Source organism: Bos indicus, chromosome 12, assembly GCF_029378745.1.
Source record: "Bos indicus isolate NIAB-ARS_2022 breed Sahiwal x Tharparkar chromosome 12, NIAB-ARS_B.indTharparkar_mat_pri_1.0, whole genome shotgun sequence".
Lineage (NCBI taxonomy): Eukaryota > Metazoa > Chordata > Mammalia > Artiodactyla > Bovidae > Bos > Bos indicus.
In genome coordinates this window covers 11842241-11861615 of record NC_091771.1, presented here as the reverse complement: position 1 = coordinate 11861615, position 19375 = coordinate 11842241, and the positions used below count along the sequence as shown (strand labels likewise).

The 19375-nt window shown below is 39.9% G+C and overlaps 1 protein-coding gene across 7 annotated transcripts in view; it reads left to right on the top strand.

The window, feature by feature from the left end:
• The window catches only part of VWA8 (von Willebrand factor A domain containing 8), a 400893-nt gene that overhangs the window by 143888 nt on the left and 237630 nt on the right, over nucleotides 1-19375 (top strand). For all 7 annotated transcript variants that reach the window (XM_070800011.1, XM_070800010.1, XM_070800013.1 and 4 more), the window contains exon 21: nucleotides 17830-17906. In XM_070800011.1, the coding sequence (XP_070656112.1) occupies nucleotides 17830-17906 (77 nt within the window). The remainder of the gene's footprint in view (nucleotides 1-17829; nucleotides 17907-19375) is intronic.

The window sequence follows — 19375 nt, the reverse complement described above, 5'->3', positions numbered from 1 at the left end:
ACCAGAACGCTTTCTAACGCCATACACAAAAATAAACTCAAAATGGATTAAAGATCTAAATATAAGACCAGAAAGTATAAAACTCTTAGAGGAAAACATAGAACACTCTCTGACATAAATCACAGCAAGATCCTCTATGATCCACCTCCCAGAATAGTGGAAATAAAAACAAAAATAAACAAATGGGACTTAATTAAACTTAAAAGCTTTTGCACAACAAAGGAAACTATAAGCAAGGTGAAAAGACAGCCTTCAGAATGGGAGAAAATAATAGCAAACGAAGCAACTGACAAAGAATTAATCTCAAAAGTATACAAGTAGCTGATGCAGCTCAATACCAGAAAAATAAATGACCCAATCAAAAAATGGGCCAAAGAACCAAACAGACATTTCTCCAAAGACATACAGATGGCTAAAAAACACATGAAAAGACGCTCAACATCACTCATTATCAGAGAAAGGCAAACCAAAACCACAATGGGGTACCATCTCATGCCAGTCAGAATGGCTGCTGTCAAAAAGTTTACAAACAAATGCTGGAGAGGGTGTGGAGAAAAGGGAACCCTCTTACACTGTTGGTGGGAATGCAAACTAGTACAGCCACTATGAGAACAGTGTGGAGATTTCTTAAAAACTGGAACTAGAATTGCCATAAAACCCAGCAATCCCACTGCTGGGCATACACACCAAGGAAACCAGAATTGAAAGAGACATGTGTACCCCAATGTTCATCGCAGCACTGTTTACAATAGCCAGGACATGGAAGCAACCTAGATGTCCATCAGCAGATGAATGGATAAGGAAGTTGTGGTACATATACACAATGGAATATCACTCAGCTATAGAAAAGAACACATTTGAGTCAGTTCTAATAAGGTAGATGAAACTGGAGCCTGTTATACAGAATGAAGTAAGCCAAAAAGAGAAACACCAATACAGTATAATAACGCATATATATGGAATTTAGAAAGATGGTAACAACCACTCTATATGCAAGACAGCAAAAGAGGCACAGATGTAAAGAACAGACTTTGGGACTTTGAGGGAGAAGGTGAAGGTGGGACGATATGAGAGAATAGCATTGAAACATGTATCTTAGCATATGTAAGATAGATGACCAATGCAAATTTGATGCATGAAGCAGGGCTCCCAAAGCTGGTGCTCTGGGATAACCCAGAGGGGTGGGGTGGGGAGGGAGGTTGGAGGGGGGTTCAGGATGGTGGGACACACGTACACCCATGGCTGATTCATGTCAATGTATGGCAAAAACCACCACAATATTGTAAAGTAGTTAGCCTCCAATTAAATTAGTTAATTTAAAAAAGGTTGCACATATAAATGATACCATGCAGTGTTTGTCTTTGTCTTTGCTTAGCATAATGCCCACCAGGTTCATTACTATTAAGACTCTTAATTGCTTCCATTTGGTGTGTATGGGAGAGAAGAAAGCCACCTGTGGTATTTGTTGGCAAATGTAGAGCAGGTACTCCACAGAGGTGCCCTTTTCTAAGAACCAGTGTGGAGTTCTGTGTTCTCTTTCCCCGTGCTTTCTTCAGAGTCCTGATCGTCTGGGAGGTTCCTTGTTCAGGAATATGTACTCGTGCAGCCGTAGTAACTCAGGTGCTTCGTCAGTACCTTTTCAAATGCCCTGCTTTATTTATTAGTGGTACTTCTGGACCTCTCTTAATATCTTATGCACCTTCTCACCTGCATCCTTTACTGACCTTGTGAATCAAAACAATGAAAAAAGGAAAAGACAGGCAAGCAGAGCTACAACTGGTAGGTTAAGAATGACTGACACTCAGCTCTCGTGGGACGGTGTCACTGGTGTTTGCACTCAAATGCAAAGTGACAGCCATCTGGGGAAATGCCTGTTTTAATCACATGATTTAGTTTGAAACTAAGTAAACCATTTTTAGTAGTTGATCAGGCTCCTTTTTTACTCTTTATCTTTCTGAAACATTATATGCTGTGCTGTGCTTAGTCGCTCAGTTGTGTCCGATTCTTTGTGACCCCATGGACTGTAGCCCACCAGTCTCCTCTGTCCATGGAGATTCTCTAAGCAAGAATACTGGAGTGGGTTGCCATGCCCTTCTCCAGAGGATCTTCCCAACCCAGTGATCGAACCCAGGTCTCTTGCATTGCAGGCAGATTTCGTACTGTCTGAGCCACCAGGGAAGCCCAAGAATACTGAAGTGGGTAGCCTATCCCTTCTCCAGGAGATTTTCCCAACCCAGAAATCGAACTGGAGTGAAACATTACGTGATGACTACTCAAAAAGCAAAAAAAATTAATTAGAATTGAAGCTTTGCGCATTAAACATTGACAGAGAAGCCAGCAGTGGGTTGATATACAAATACAATAAAATGTAATGAATGCTATTAATACAAGCTGTCTAAACATAGATACAGTCTACCCAGCCTTCTGTTTTGCAAATTAGAGACTGGCTGAAGTTCATGAAAGAAACTTTTCAATAGTTGAAGTTGTCAATTTAATGTTGCTTTGAAAGATCGCTGTTACTTGTAGCAACTTTTATTGTGAGGAAATTAAAGGGAATAAATGTTGATTTTGAGGTATCTCAATGTTCCCATCTTTTCTTTCCATGTATTACTATCTTTTCTAAGAATCTATGACATTAGATGAGTTTTCGTAACTGTTGGGAAGCTGAAAACAAGTCTATAAACATCACTTATAGCAACATAAAGTAGGCCCCATCTTCTTTTGGTGAAATAAAATTGATTTTATCTTTTCATTTTTCTGTGTGGGATTTTTTTTTTTTTTTTTGGAACAGTCCATCAACTTTCCAGTAAAAGAAGCAGAATTGCTGCCTGTCAGCCAAAAGGGATAGGATACCCTGAAATTACATGTTTCACGGTCCCTTCGTATACAGTGCTGCATATTGTAGAACTTTGTTAGCATGCACTATATGCATTATTTTCTACTTACTGTAATTATAACGTTACATGTACCTTTCATGCAATTAGTTTCATGCTGGGTTTTTTAAAAAATCGTAACATGACTTTCTATTTATTTCAGCTTTCCTGACAGTAAAAAAGAGAAATGGCTATTTACTTTCAAGCCAGTGATGCTTTTATCATCACAGCTCTCTTCAGGAATAAGCTTTCTACATAGAAAATAGACTTGTGCGCATGGGGAGAGGAGAGGAGAGGGTGAGATGTATCGAAAAGAGTAACATGGTACCTCATAGTGGTTTTGATTTGCATTTCTCTGATAATGAGTGATGTTGAGCATCTTTTCATGTGTTTGTTAGCCATCTGTATGTCTTCTTTGGAGAAATGTCTATTTAGTTCTTTGGCCCATTTTTTGATTGGGTCGTTTATTTTTCTGGAGTTGAGCTGGAGGAGTTGCTTGTATATTTTTGAGATTAGTTGTTTGTCAGTTGCTTCATTTGCTATTATTTTCTCCCATTCTGAAGGCTGTCTTTTCACCTTGCTAATAGTTTACTTTGATGTGCAGAAGCTTTTAAGGTTAATTAGGTCCCATTTGTTTATTTTTGATTTTATTTCCAATATTCTGGGAGGTGGGTCATAGAGGATCCTGCTGTGATGTATGTCAGAGAGTGTTTTGCCTATGTTCTCCTCTAGGAGTTTTATAGTTTCTGGTCTTACGTTTAGATCTTTAATCCATTTTGAGTTTATTTTTGTGTATGGTGTTAGAAAGTGGTCTAGTTTCATTCTTTTACAAGTGGTTGACCAGATTTCCCAGCACCACTTGTTAAAGAGATTGTCTTTAATCCATTGTATATTCTTGCCTCCTTTGTCAAAGATAAGGTGTCCATATGTGCGTGGATTTATCTCGGGGCTTTCTATTTTATTCCATTGATCTATATTTCTGTCTTTGTGCCAGTACCATACTGTCTTGATGACTGTGGCTTTGTAGTAGAGCCTGAAGTCAGGTAGGTTGATTCCTCCAGTTCCATTCTCTAATACAATTATGTAAAGTTTAAAAATAAAATAAAATTAAAAAATAAAAATAAACAACTTTACAGAAAAAAAAAAAGAAAGAAAAGAGTAACATGGAAACTTGCATTACCATATGTAAAATAGATAGCCAACAGGAATTTGCTGTATGGCTCAGGGAACTCAAACAGGGGCTCTTTATCCACCTAGAGAGGTGGGATGGGAAGGGCGATGGGAGGGAGGCTCAAAAGGGAGGGGATGTATGTATACCTATGGCTGATTCATGTTGAGGTTTGGCAGAAAAAAACAACATTCTATAAAGCAATTATCCTTCAATTAATAAATTAAAACAGTGAGAAAAAAAAGAATACGCTTTCTTCCTCCCCGTATATTACTTTCTTTTGGTTTGTAGAGCTTTATTGTATTTGAAATACCAAGTATTCATGGTGAATTTTTTGGGTTATAGATTCAGCTGATAGGTGCATAATTTTTTTTGTTGTTTAAAAACTCCTTAAGAATAAACTTCTGGGGACTTCTCTGGTGGTCCAGTGGTTAAGACTGCGCTTCCACTGTAGGGGCCACGAGGTCGATCCCTGCTTGGGGAGCTAAGATCCCCATGCCACACGGCATGGTCAAAATAAATAACCTTCTGTTTCTAAATAAGGACACTTGGATTTGGAGAAGTAGTTGCATTTTATCAGATATTTGAAGGAAGAAATAGTTTAGTAATGCAGTGTTCTAAAATGCATAGGTACCCCCCTTATATAAGAATTGTTTTAAAAATATATAGTATTTGTTTTACAAAGTAAAAGTTTAATCATCTGCATATAGTAATGTTTTCTCATTTGTGATGTTAAATTGCAAAGCAAATCATCAGAATTTAATTTGTATTTAATAAGACAGTTAATAATTCACAATTGCTTCTAGGTGAATATAGTCCAATGATGTGCTAGATTTGTCAACTTTTTTTTTTTCCTTTTTTGTTTTTCACTTAAAGTGGGCCCTCTGTATGATTTTACCAAATAATAGCACTCTGGTGAAATTTTCATACTTAGGCTCTGCTTGTATTCCAGAGTCTATATTTTTTACCTTTACCAAAATTCTAATATATTATCCTTATCAAACAAAAAGTGAGCTCTGGCTGATTTTCATAGGAGATGCCTTCTCAGTCTCTGACTTTCATGTGTTTCGTGTTTTTAGAGTACTGATTCTGTGGGTACTCTTTACAATTCCATGGCACTTTCTAATCTATCAACACTGAGATCAGTCTTCAGTTCAATTCAGTTCAGTTGCTCAGTCGTGTCCAACTCTTTGCGACCCCATGAATCGCAGCACGCCAGGCCTCCCTGTCCATCACCAACTCCCAGAGTTCACTCAGACTCACGTCCATCGAGTCAGTGATGCCATCCAGCCATCTCATCCTCTTTCATCCCCTTCTCCTCCTGCCCCCAGTCCCTCTCAGCATCAGAGTCTTTTCCAATGAGTCAACTCTTCACACGAGGTGGCCAAATCCAAAGAACACCCAGGGCTGATCTCCTTCAGAATGGACTGGTTGGATCTCCTTGCAGTCCAAGACAATCAAGAGTCTTCTCCAACACCACAGATCAAAAGCATCAATTCTTCGGCGCTCAGCTTTCTTCCCAGTCCAACTCTCACATCCATACATGACCACAGGAAAAACCATAGCCTTGACTAGATGGACCTTTGTTGGCAAAGTAATGTGTCTGCTTTTCAGTATGCTATCTAGGTTGGTCATAACTTTTATTCCAAGGAGTAAGCATCTTGTAATTTCATGGCTGCAGTCACCATCTGCAGTGATTTATCTTAGCATCTGTTAATTTTATTTTCCTCCTGAAAGCCGAAATGGCTCCCCTTGCCTATCTGATAAAATCTCTTTCAAAGAGAAACGCTCAAAAAAACCTATGACCTGTCTCCAAACCTCTTTTGTAGTTCTAGTTCTTCCAAGTCAGAGTTTCTTACCCTTCCTGAGTACGCGGTGAGCTCCCCAGGTGGTGCTAGTGGTAAAGAACCTGCCTGCCAGTGCAGGAGACATAAGAGACATGGGTTTGATCCCTCAGTCAGGAAGATTGCCTGGAGGAGGGCATGGCAACCCACGCCAGTATTCTTGCCTGGTGAATCCCATGGCCAGAGGAGCCTGGCAGGCTACAGTGCATAGGGTTTCAGAGCCAGACATGACTGAAGCCGCTTAGCACACACGCAAGTACATGATGCCTTTCTATTCTCCCAGCCATTTTACATATTGTTTGCTTCATATGAACTTCTTCCTCTCATCTTTCCCTGTGAAAATCCTGTAGTTTTCAAGAGCTCAGATTTTTTTTTCCCCCTGTGAAGCTTGTCTTAGTCTCCCCCAAATAGAAATAATCTTGTTTTCCTTGGAACATTTATAGTATTTTATCAGTGTTTAATTCATTTTTCTCTTAAAGTTGTTTTGATTTTTAAATTTCACCTATAATTGAATTACAAGTTTCTTATGAGCAAGGATTAAAAATGGTAATAATTGTATGTTTTACAATTTCCAATATACTTTTAAAAATCATTTCATGTAGTTCTATGGAAACCCTTTGAAATAAATATTTTTATTTTCCATACTTGACAAATAGACTGAAGCTCAAAAAGTTTCAATATCTGCTCCAGATCACATAGCTAATTAATGGCTGAGTTAGGACTCACATGTTCCAAGCTCATGCTTTTTTTCCACCATACCATGATTTTCCAGGTGGCCCTCATGATAAAGAACATACCCGCCAATGCAGAAGACACAAGAGATGTGGGTTTGATCCCTGGGTCCGGAGGATCCCCTGGAGTAGGAAATGGCAGTCCACTCCAGTATACTTGCCTGGAAAATCCCATGGTTAGAGGAGCCTGGTGAGCTACAGTCCATAGGGTTGCAAAGAGTTGGACACGACTGAAGTGACTTAGCACCCACACACACAAATTCTTATACTAGTAATACAGCAGCAATAGCAACAACAATAATAATATGTAATGGCTAACTTATATTCAGTGCTTATAATAGGCCAGGAGCTATGCTTTACATACAGAGTTCAGGGCATTTTGAATTTTTCTATTATGAAATTATAAAATATATTCTATAAAAAGTAGAGTATATAATGAACTCCTTTGTCCCCATAACTTTGTTTCAACAATTACCAGAATTTTGTTCATCTTGTTTTAATCTGTGTTGAACATATTATCTATATGTTGTCTTTTAAAAGACCATACTTTTACATAATGGATTTTTCTTATACTATCTTAGTTTTTATCTCTTACATAACCACAATCTGATCATTACACCTAACAAATTAACAATACCCCTTAATATACACTGATAGCCTACGTTCGGTTTTCCTCAGTTCTCCCCAGTGTCACTTTGCAGTTGGTTTGTTTCCATCAGCAGCCAAACAAGAGTGGACACTTCAGTTGATGTACCTCCTGAGTCCCTTTGAAAGTTGAAAGATACATTCTCCTATTCTCTTTATCCTGAGAGATATTGACCCACTTTCATGAATATAAACATTGTATCAAAATTATACCAATATCGATGAACTTACAGTGAGGAAGTATTTTCTAAAGTAAATTTCATCAACCCAATTTCACTTCTTAATTAATTTACATAATACAATGAAACCATATTCATTTCTTCCAGACTAGAAATTTCTGTCTGAATTACTTCCCAACAATTAAAAAAATTGTTAATTGTTAATTTCCCCCTGAATTTTCATAGCATTTAATTTTGAAATCTTTTATACACTGTGAAAATCAGTAAGCATATATTTAATACTGACTAAGGAGGACTCTATACACATTGTTACTATGTAATTCTATATAATCCTTTGTATCTCATACCATCTGTTAATTAGAGGCTTATAACGAACAGATTTAGTTTTTGTCTGGTATGGGCTTAGTAAATGTTTGTTGAATTATTTAATATTGAGATACTGTGAATGTTTTATTGCCAAAATTAAAGAGCGTGTGGATTTTGTTAATTAACCGTCTGAACTGTGCAGGGGCAGGTTGTTGCCGTGTAGCATCAGAAGCACACCGTGTTGCTACGCCAGAGTGATTGTCTAACGTCTGTAGACGGACGGAACAGCTTGTCCAGACTTCCCCGCCTGTGTCCCCAGCTGCTAGTGGCAGCAGGGAATTTGATAACAAAGTGTGCCGTGCTTCTCATAGCTACAGTGCTTAGGAGTCCCAAGGCTATACAATATTTGGTTTCATCAAGCATAATGATATCTTTATTTGATATCATATTATCTTGTGTCCCTTCTGAAACCTCTTGCTATGGAGTTGCCTAAAGTACAATATGGAAATTCTTTGCTGTGCTGCACACTCTCTCTTGCTGCTGTTCAGTCACTAAGACGTGTCCGACTCCTTAATGACACCATGGACTGTAGCCCGCCAGGCTCCTCTGCCCATGGGATTTCCCAGGCAAGAATACTGGAGTGAGCTACCATTTCCTCCTCCAGGGGCTCTTCCCAACTGAGGGACTGAACCAGTGTCTTCTGCATTGGCAGGCAGGTTGTTTACCACTGAGCCACCAGGGAAGCCCGCGTGTTCTCTTTGATCTTCAGTTTATCCATCCAGTGTTTTTTAGGAGTGTTTTTCTTGCCTTTGTTCTGAATCTGTATATTGCTCTTGTAAGCACATTGATTTTTTCCCCCCACAGTATTTATCTTGGCTGCTTTGGTTATACCAAGTGATGAAACTACCAAAGAGTCTAACTTTGCCATTTACAGCAGCACATGATTTCAAAGGGAAATTTCAGGGATGTGGATTTTATTATTCCTGTTTGAAAAGGAGCTTTTGACTTTGCCAGGAAGCTTTATCAGTGTGTTTTAAAGCCATGCAAACGAGTAGTGCAATCGAAAGGTGTGTTGTTTTGCCTGACTTTCAGGTATTGTTTCTGGATCTGTTACAGGGAACCTGTTTATGCAGCTGTTTGGAACTGTTCACTGTGCACTTTAGTTCTTTTTTCTGGATACATAAATAATGTATGTTCACTGAGAGAATTTGGAAGATAAGAAATTTCCAGTGATTCCTAAAGCAGGGACCTCTCACTGTGTTACTGTATTAAAAACTACTAGAATAAGATCGTGTTTGGAGATCAGCTTGTCTAGGCCCTCTTTATTCAAATGAATGAAGATGGTGGTAGAAACCTCTACCTGAGACAGATTAAGGAGGATTGATTGTCTGAGTCTCCCAACTACTTGTATAATAAGTATATTTTCAGGCATTTTAGACAAAGAATTAAAAGTTTCAACATTTGATGAAAACTTTATGGTTATTTTAAAAAAGCAATTTATTTCTCCTAATGCTACTGAAATACTAGCTTTTTAGTTGTTATATTTGACTGCAATTGGTATTTGTCGATGACATTCATACAATTAGTGTTTCTAAGGAAAATTAGGACCCTATGAAAAAAAGCTTTAAATTTTATACAAATGGAGCCAACTCTATGAAAGTTATTGAAGAATTAGGAGGAACTGGAGGGAAGGCCAAAAGTTAAGATGCTTCAGAGAGCACGTGGCAAGCTGAACACTAGCCAGGCAAGCAAACACTCACTTGGAGACCATCTTAAAAATTACTGCAGAAGAAAGAAAAATTGACTTCCTCACCTTCTCCCTTCTGGACCTTGCACACAGGGAGTTCCTGGACACATGTTTTAGGCTGTTTTATAATCTTTGAGTAACTGATTTATGACTCCACAACATTAGAATAATAAACTTGCATATAAAGCAATTCAGGGAGACTACCTCCTGACATTCTGTTCTGCAATATAGTGAAGCAGAGAACAGCCCCCTCTTTTAAGTCAGAGTGAATTTGCCTTTAAAATCCCATTGTTTGCAGGATCCTAACTGCTTAGAACTTAAGTTTGTGTGCTTGCATGCTCAGATATGATAGACAGAGTGCCTGAAGAACTATGGATAAAGGTTCGTGACATTGTACAGGAGGCAGGGATCAAGACCATCCCCAAGAAAGAGAAATGCAAAATGGCAAAATGGTTGTCTGAGAAGTCCTTACAAATAGCTGAGAAAAGAAGAGAAGTGAAAGGCAAAGGAGAAAAGGAAAGACATACCCATCTGAATTCAGAGTTCCAAAGAATAACAAGGAGAGATAAGAAAGCCTTCCTCAGTGATCAATGCAAAGAAATAGAGGAAAACAATAGAATGGAAAAGACTATAGAGCTCTTCAAAAAAAATTAGAAATACCAAGGGAATTTAATGCAAAGTTGGGCTCAATAAAGGACAAAAATGGTATGAACCTAACAGAAGCAGAAGATATTAAGAAGAGTTGATAAGAATACACAGAAGAACTAAACAAAAAAGATCTTCATGACCCAGATAGCCACGATCATGTGATCACTCATCTGGAGCCAGACGTCCTGAAGTGTGAAGTCAAGTGGGCCTTAGGAAGCATCCCTATGAACAAAGCTAGTGGAGGCGGTGGAATTCCAACTGAGCTATTTCAAATCCTAAAAGATGATGCTGTGAAAAGTGCTGCACTCAATATGCCAGCGAATCTGGAAAACTCAGCAATGGCCACAGGACTAGAGAAGGTCAGTTTTCATTCTAATCCCTAGGAAAAGCAATGCCAAAGAATGTTCACATACTTGCACTCATCTGACGTGCTAGCAAAGTAATACTCAAAATTCTCCAAGCCAGGCTTCAACAGTACATGAACCGTGAACATCCAGATGTTCAAGCTGGATTTAGAAAAGGCAGAGGAACCAGAGATCAAATTGCCAACATCCGTTGCAGCATAGAAAAAGCAACAGTGTTCCAGAAAAACATCTATTTCTGCTTTATTGACTACGCCAAAGCCTTTGACTGTGTGGATCACAATAAACTGTGAAAAATTCCTCAAGAGATGGGAATACCAGACCACCTGACCTGCCTCCTGAGATATCTGTATGCACATCAAGAAGCAACAGCTAGAACCAGACATGGACCAACAGACTGGTTCCAAATTGGGAAAGGAGTACGTCAAGGCCGTATGTTGTCACCCTACTTATTTAACTTATATGCAGAGTACATCATGCAAAATTCTGGGCTGGATGAAGCACAAGATGGAATCAAGATTGCCAGGAGAAATATCAATAACCTCAGATATGCAGATAACACCACCCTTAATGGCAGAAAGTGAAGAGGAACTAAAGAGCCTCTTGATGAAAGTGAAAGAGGAGAGTGAAAAACCTGGCTTGAGACTCAGCATTCAAAAAATGAAGATCATGGCATCTGGTCCCATCACTTCATGGCAAATAGATGGGGAAAAAATGAAAACAGTGATAGACTTTGTTTTTGGGGCTCCAAAATCACTGTAGATGGGTACTGCAGCCATGAAATTAAAAGATGCTTGCTTGCTTCTTGGAAGAAAAGCTATGACCAACCTAGACAGCATATTGAAAAGCAGAGACATTACTTTGCTGACAAAGATCCATCTAGTCAAAGCTATGATTTTTCCAGTAGTCATCTTTGGATGTGAGAGTTGGACCATAAGGAAAGCTGAGTGCCAAAGAACTGATGCTTTTGAACTGTGGTGTTGGAGAAGACTCTTGAGAGTCCCTTGGACTGCAAGGAGATCAAACCAATCAATCCTAAAGAAAATCAGTCCTAAATATTCATTGGAAGGACTGATGCTGAAGCTGAAGCTCCAGTGCTTTGGCCACCTGATGAGAAGAACTCACTCATTTGAAAAGACCCTGATGCTGAGAAAGGTTGAAGGCAGGTGGAGAAGTGGATGACAGAGGATGAGATGGTTGGATGGCATCAGTGACTTGATGGACATGAGTCTGAGCAAGATCCGGGAAGGTTGGTGATGGACAGGGAAGCCTGGTGTGCTGCAGTCCATGGGGTCGCAAAGAGTTGGACACAACTGAGCATCAGAGTTGTGTCCAACTCTTTGCGACCCCATGGACTGTAGCCCACCAGGCTCCTCTGTCCATTGGATTTCCCAGGCAAGAATACTGCAGTGGGTAATCGTCCCCTTCTCCCAGGGATCTTCCTGATACAAGAATTGAACCCATGTCTCCTTTGTCTTCTGCATTGCAGGTGATTCTTTAGCACTGAGCCACTGGGGAAGCTCTGAACTTAAGTTTGCTTTTCTCCAAGACAGAAGAGTTACCTCCCACTGACATGGCTGGCGTGAGGGTGTGGGTGGTGAAGCACTGGAAGGGCTGGTAGGCATGTAGCAGAAGACTCGAAAAACGTCAGGTTCCTCCTCTTTGTTGTCCCAAAGGGAGCAGAATGTTGCTGGAAGAGGTTTCTCCCTCCTTCAGCAAGAGCAAACTATACAACTCCCGTTTCCTTTTCTTCTGTTCTTTCCTCAAATTTTATTTTAAATATTTATTTTATTTTAAAATATTTAATAAATTAAAGTATGTTTTCCTCCTGTCTTTAGGGGCTTAACAGAATCATTCCTCCTCCTAACCCTGTAGTCAAAGAGCCATCCAACTCCCAGCTCTGTAAAGGTCCTTCTTTCTAGTACCTGTCACAAAGAATATGATGAGACAAAAGAGTAATGATAAGAGAAAGCATCATCCTTTTGAGACAATTTGTAGTTTTTTTATCATCTCTCATTCCACAGAAACTTTTAAATGAAAATTTTCATTCCCTTTTGTTGTTGTTGTTGTTGTTCGTTGCTCAGTCGTGTCTGACTCTTGGGACCCCACGGACTGTGGCCTACCAGGCTCCTTCTTCAGTGGGATTTCCTAGGCAAAAATCCTCAAAACAGATTGCCATTTTCCCCTCCAGGGGATCTTCCCGACTAAATATTATCTTCCAAAAGAGTCAAGTGTGATGTAAAAGCTATTTATTTTGCGCCAATTTTTATTAAAGGATACACATTGTGTATATAGGATAATGATTAGTAAGTAAAGATAAATATCCACAGGAACAAAATGAAAATGGCAGCAGATTTATTTTGACAATTGCACTTTGGGTAGTTTTTTTGTTTTCTAAACTTCTCGTTGAGAAAAATGAGTCCGTGTGGCTTTTGTAATGGAAAAATAAGATACTATTTATGTATTTATTCAATTAAAGTAATCCTCAGGATTTTTTTTGTTGTAGGCGAAAACTGTGGTTGGAAAGAACAGATCGCTGTAACTGTCTCATTTTGTTCAGGATATTTACAGAAATTCCTTCCTGGGTTATGCTTTTAGCATTTCCTCGAACGAATTATTGGAGCTTTTAAAATGAAGCCAGAAATGACCTGATGAGATCTCTGTTTAAGAAAAATAACTAAACAAATGGTGGACTGGCCAGTTGTAAATCTAGAGGCGGGAGGCCCACGAGGACCCTTTCTAGGAGTCTGAGCACAATGATGGGCTGCCCTGGAGCAGTGACAGTGAGTCAGAGAGGCAGGAGCAGATGTGTGAAGCTGGCAGGGCAGAGTCAGTCTTTCCAAAGTTAAACTGCCTTTTTTTAATACTAGACTTCCCTCCCTACCCAGCAAAGGCACCTCAACTCCCAGTTTCATGTGTCTTTAAGTAGCATCATGTTCCACCTTGTTGCCCAAGACAGAAAGGTTTATTTCTCTCACCTCACATCCAGTTCATCCTCAGATCTTGTTAGTCCTTTCCCCTAACTATCTCTTAAGTACATTCATATCTCTCTGCTCCTTACTTGAAGCCACCACCGTCTCTGGTCTGAGTTTGTTAAAAAGTTTCCAAATTGCTTTCCTTTGCTTTCAGTCTTGTTCTCTGTCCTGGCATTTCACCAGAATGATTTTCCTAAAGTGAAAATCTGATCCTGTTACCCCTCTACTTCAGCGGCCTTTTGGTGCTGTTGGGAAACAATCCAAACTCTCACCTGGCTTCCAGGACTGCCCGAGCTAGACCCTGCCTCCTGCTCTAGGCTTGTTCCTTATTATTCCCTTCCTCACTCCTGCTCCTTGGCTTCACCTGGACCTGTCCGTGCTCCAGCTCTCTAGTGCCCCAAGTCTTTACACATACTGTTCTCTCTGCCTGGAACACTCCTGTTTCTCCTCCTTCCCATAACCTCTTTAATTCCTTGATATTTCAACTGAAATATCACTGTGCATAGTGGGACTTCCTGAGCCTTTGGTTAAATCTTCAAGACCTTTGGATGTTCCATAGCAGAACACATCACATGTACATCTACAGTAAGTTCTCTGCATACAAATGAGTTCTGTTCTGAGAGAGCTCATTCATAAGTCCAATTTGTTTATAAGTACAACAAAGCTAAGGCCTTCCCTGGTGGCTCGGGTAAAGAATCTGCCTGCAATGCAGGAGCTGCAGGAGACACAGGTTCTATCCCTGGGTTGGGAAGGTCCCCTGGAGGAGGGAATGGTAACCCACTCTAGTATTCTTGCCTAGAGAATCCCATGGACAGAGGAACCTGGAGGGCTACAGTCCACAGGGTCACAGAGAGTCGGACACAATGGAAGGGATTTAGCATGCACACACAGCAAAGTTAGCCTTGGTACCCAACTATCACAATCAGCTGTATACTGCTGCTTTTATACTTTTGGGCTTGACATAAAGATACTGTACTCTTTACAGTAAAGTACACAACATCACAACCATGTACAGAGGATGCATGCACGTGGCAGTGTACACCAGACATCTGGACTCGTTTATGTCAGTGGACATGCAAACACATTTGCATCTGTGAGTGTTCACAACTTGAAAGTTTGTATGTAGGAGGCTTACTGTATTTTGTTTGTTTCATTGTCTGTTTCCTACTGGGTTGTAAGCTATGAATGTGGTCAGGGGTTGTAGTTATGTATCATTGTATCCCACTCAGCTAGTACAATACCTAGAACATTAGGTGCTAAAAAGGTTGATAAATTAGACAAAGGCGATATGGAAGGAAGGAAGGGAGGGAGGAAAGAGAGAAGTGGAGGAGAAAGGAGTGTAAGGAAATAAAAGGAAGAAAAGAGAAGGAGGGAGGGAAAAAGGAAGGAGAGGAGGGAGGGAGGGAGAAAGGAAGGAAGGAAAAGTTTTGCAAATCGAAACTACAGAGATTCTAGTGACGTTTTGAATGGAGCAGGGAAAAAATACAGTAGTCAAAAACATTCTGAGACTCCTTCATTGACCAACTACTGGGTATGAGGCCATACTGTTAAGAGTGGGTTAAAAAGAAAGCAGAGTTGGTTTTGGTGGAAGCATAATGAGTTTAGTATGAACGTCTGGTACAGAAGCTCAGTTGACAATTCGAAACAGGAGATCTCATCTCAGCTGGGGCTTGGGAGAGACATGTGAGCTACATGAGACGATTGAAGTGAAGGGAGTAGGTGAGATTCCCAGAGAGAGTATATGGAGCCAGGAGACAGATGAGGCTGGAGTTCGGAAGACTCTGAAATGTGTTAAAAGTAACACAGCCCCCAAAAGTAACTAGCCCCAAATGGAGTCCCTTACACTAAACTCTCATCACAAAACCCAGATTTACCTTGATTATAGTTTCAGCCTCTCCCAGAAATGGACTCTTAAACCCGTAAATGAGGATCACCTGGTTGGCACTGATGAGGTCACTGGCCCAAGAGACCCCTGAGGAAAGTGACCTTGTCACAACCTGCTTCTGCTGCTGCTGCTGCTAAGTCGCTTCAGTCGTGTCCGACTCTGTGCGACCCCATAGACGGAAGCCCACCAGGCTCCCCTGTCCCTGGGATTCTCCAGGCAAGAATACTGGAGTGGGTTGCCATTTCCTTCTCCAATGCATGAAAGTGAAAAGTGAAAGTGAAGTCGCTCAGTCGTTTCCGACTCTTAGCGACCCCATGGACTGCAGCCTACCGGGCTCCTCCGTCCATGGGATTTTCCAGGCAGAGTACTGGAGTGGGTGCCATTGCCTTCTCCATGTCACAACCTAGTGTAACAATTTTTCTAGTAGAACTTCTTTGTCCTCCCTTTTGCTTATGAAAGTCTCTTCCCTTGTGCTTCTCCTTTCTATCTTCTAGATTCATGAATCATTGAATAAGGTCAATAAGATTTGTAAAGTTTGCTCAGTTGAATTTTCTTTTTAACACATTGAAAGAAGACATAGCAAAGGAGCCTCTTAGTGGCAGCCAGGGACTTCACATTGCATCCTACATTTATAGGGCTTGTAATGGCAACCCACTCCAGTATTCTTGCCTGGGAAATCCCATGGACAGAGGAGCCTGGCGGGCTACAGTCCTTGGGGTCACAAAGAGTCAGTCACGACTGAGCAACCAATACAACACAACCACAACAAGCTCCTGAGATTGCTCAGGAGGAATTTGAACGAGCAAGGGGGAATCTGATCTTGGAAGCGGGGAGGGAGCATGAGCTCCCCACAGTGGTTTTTCATGGCTTGTTCTTTTAAGAAACCCTTTGTGTTTCTGACAGTACAGTGCATTTATGATATTTGTTTTTCTCTAGGTTTCTTGAATTGCACAGAGCTGATATAATTAACACCCATTTTGTTTGTCCGAACTTATTTATTTAAAATGTTGTGTGTATTGCAACATGCCATTTAAAGCCTGTATAGCTTTGTACCATATATTTGACTGTGGACAGTGTAAGAAATCAATAAAGGTACTTTTATTGCTACAACATATGTTACAAAACGCAGCTTTTAAAACCACTTCTACTCTTCCCACCCAACCCACTTTTTAGAAGTTTTACATCCCATTAATAGAGTGGTCCACCTCTAAGTGAGAACTTTGAAATGGAGCAATAGCGTGGGAGTGGATTCCATTTTTAACAGCTCGTCCTCTACGAAAGGACAGCAACCTTGGTGTCAGTAAACTGGGAGAAAATGAGGGCATTTCTAAGAAGAGAAGACACAGTTGAGGCTTAAACCCTGATTATAATTTCAGGTTTCCAAGATCTTAAAAAACTCGAAAGTAGGATAAAAGGAGAAGAAATTAGTGTTTAATTAACGCAAAAGAAGTACAGTGTTGTATTTATCTTTATATAACTAAAAAGCACAATTCCAAAGAGTGGATTAGAAAAGTCTTTGTTTTTACTTTTACTTGATTTCCTTTGCTGCCATTCTTTAAATCTGAAATAGATAATATTCTGGCTGTAATATTTACACCTCAGTGTAAAATTAAAGAGCAGAAAATAAAAAACAATTTGCAGAAGGCTAAAAATAATTTTGAATTTCCTTTTAAAGAAGAACTTAGAGCAAGTGTATTTAGAAGTCAGTTAAAAAAAAAAACTATGTCATAAAAGATGTGCTGTATATGTTTACTAGTTTGCTTTACATTAACAATAAACTTCACTGCAGATGGTGACTGCAGCCATGAAATTAAAAGACACTTACTCCTTGGAAGGAAAGTTATGATCAACCTGGATAGCATATTCAAAAGCAGAGACATTACTTTGCCAACAAAGGTCCATCTAGTCAAGGCTATGGTTTTTCCTGTGGTCATGTATGGATGTGAAAGTTGGACTGTGAAGAAAGCTGAGTGCCGAAGAAAATTGATGCTTTTGAACTGTGGTGTTGGAGAATAGTCTTGAGAGTCCCTTGGACTGCAAGACGATCCAGCCAGTCCATTCTGAAGGAGATCAGTCCTGGGTGTTCTTTGGAAGGAATGATGCTAAAGCTGAAACTCCAGTACTTTGGCCACCTCATGCGAAGGGTTGACTCATTGGAAAAGACTCTGATGCTGGGAGGGATTAGGGGCAGGAGGAGAAGGGGACGACAGAGGATGAGATGGCTGGATGGCATCACCGACTCGATGGATGTGAGTTTGAGTGAACTCCAGGAGTTGGTGATGGACAGGGAGGCCTGGCGTGCTGCAATTTATGGGGTCGCAAAGAGTCGGACATGACTGAGCGACTGAACTGAACTGAACTGAACTGAGCAATAAACTAGGACAGATTATCAGTAGGAGATGATTCTTGTTTGTTTTACCTCCAGACAAGTTTCTTTTTTGTCTAATGCTTTCTGTGTAATTACAGGGTGTAGGAAAAAACAAGATTGTTGATAGATTCCTTCACCTGCTCAACAGACCCCGAGAGTATATCCAGCTGCACAGGTAAGAGGGTGAAACCCACAGCCTCTTAAGATCTGCTCTAATCATTTATTTTGCTCCTAGTACAATTTAAAAATACTTTCTTAAGGCCCATTTTTAATATACCAGTTTATTTCTTTTCCTTCTGCCCTTATCTCTCGTCTCTTTAAAAGATAATAAAACCATGCAAAATTTATTTTTAAAGTGACTAATGCTTTATTAACATGAATTAATAGATATTTTGTGGACAAAGTGATGAACATTGCATTCAGGGAGTAGTTTTCATTAACATAAAGACTCTTAAATTAGAAGAAAAGAATGTAGAGACTAAGCTCACTCTCTAACAGGAAGGTAACATAGCTCACAAGGAGAAACAGTAAACTGTGTGAATCTCAGGTGTGAGATAAGGAACTCAAAAATATGAAGAAGTCAATTATTACTCTTGCCTCTTGGAAAACACTTTATGGATTATTTAGTTTTGTGTGGTTTGCTGGTCCAGGGATAGCTTTTAATCAGATAGATTTTCTCAACATGGATTGTTTTTAGCTTTATCAATGAACTTGTTCTTAATCTTTCTAAAATAAAAAATACGCCGCAGATCCACCAAAGGAGAGAGAAAAAAATTCAGGAGTATGCCAAGTAATAAGCAAATTAAAACTAGATTGAATTGTTATTGTTTTAATCCCAGGAGATTAACAAAAATATTGTGTAGTGGAAATAATCCTGGATTGAGTTACAAGAATTGATTTTTGTTTTGAGTCCTTTTACTAGATAATGATGTGTTTTTGAGAGAAAAGTGTAGGAGGAAAGAAGGTAAAGTTAGTGGACCAAAGACGAAAGAGAAGAGTTCCAGAGTAAAGCTGAGTGATTGTCAAAAACTCCCTCTTGGCATTTACCCCTCTGGTTGTGATGAAGTTACTGGTACCAGATTGGTCCTACCTCAGTGCGTGTGTGCCTGCCAAGTCACTTCAGTTGGGTCTGAGTCTTTGTGACTCCATGGACTGTAGCCCAACAGGTTCCTCTGTCCGTAGGACTGTGCAGGCAACAATAATGGAGTGGATGGCCATGCCCTCCTCCAGGGGATCTTCCTGAATCAGGGTCAAACCTGAGTCTCTTATGTCTCCTTCACTGGCAGGCAGATTCTTTACCAGTAGGGCCACGTGACTCACAGACACTGGTGAAGGAACAGCCACTAGAGACCGGTGAGCTGAGCAATTACCAGAGCTCCCACATGGCTAAGAGCCTTCCTTAAACTTACTCCTGGGATTCAAAGATATATCCTGTGAAATCCATGCTTTAGAAGTAGGATAAATCTGTCCCTAGAGTAAAAGCTATTCTATGCCTCCCTTAATAAGTTTAAAAATAACTCTTGAAAAAAAAAAAAAAACAAGGATGTTTGTTATTTAACACTATTTTGTAAGTTTTCCTCATACAAAATGATTTTAAAAATGAAAGGGTTAGATGTTGGGGGGAAAATGTGTTGGAAACAATTA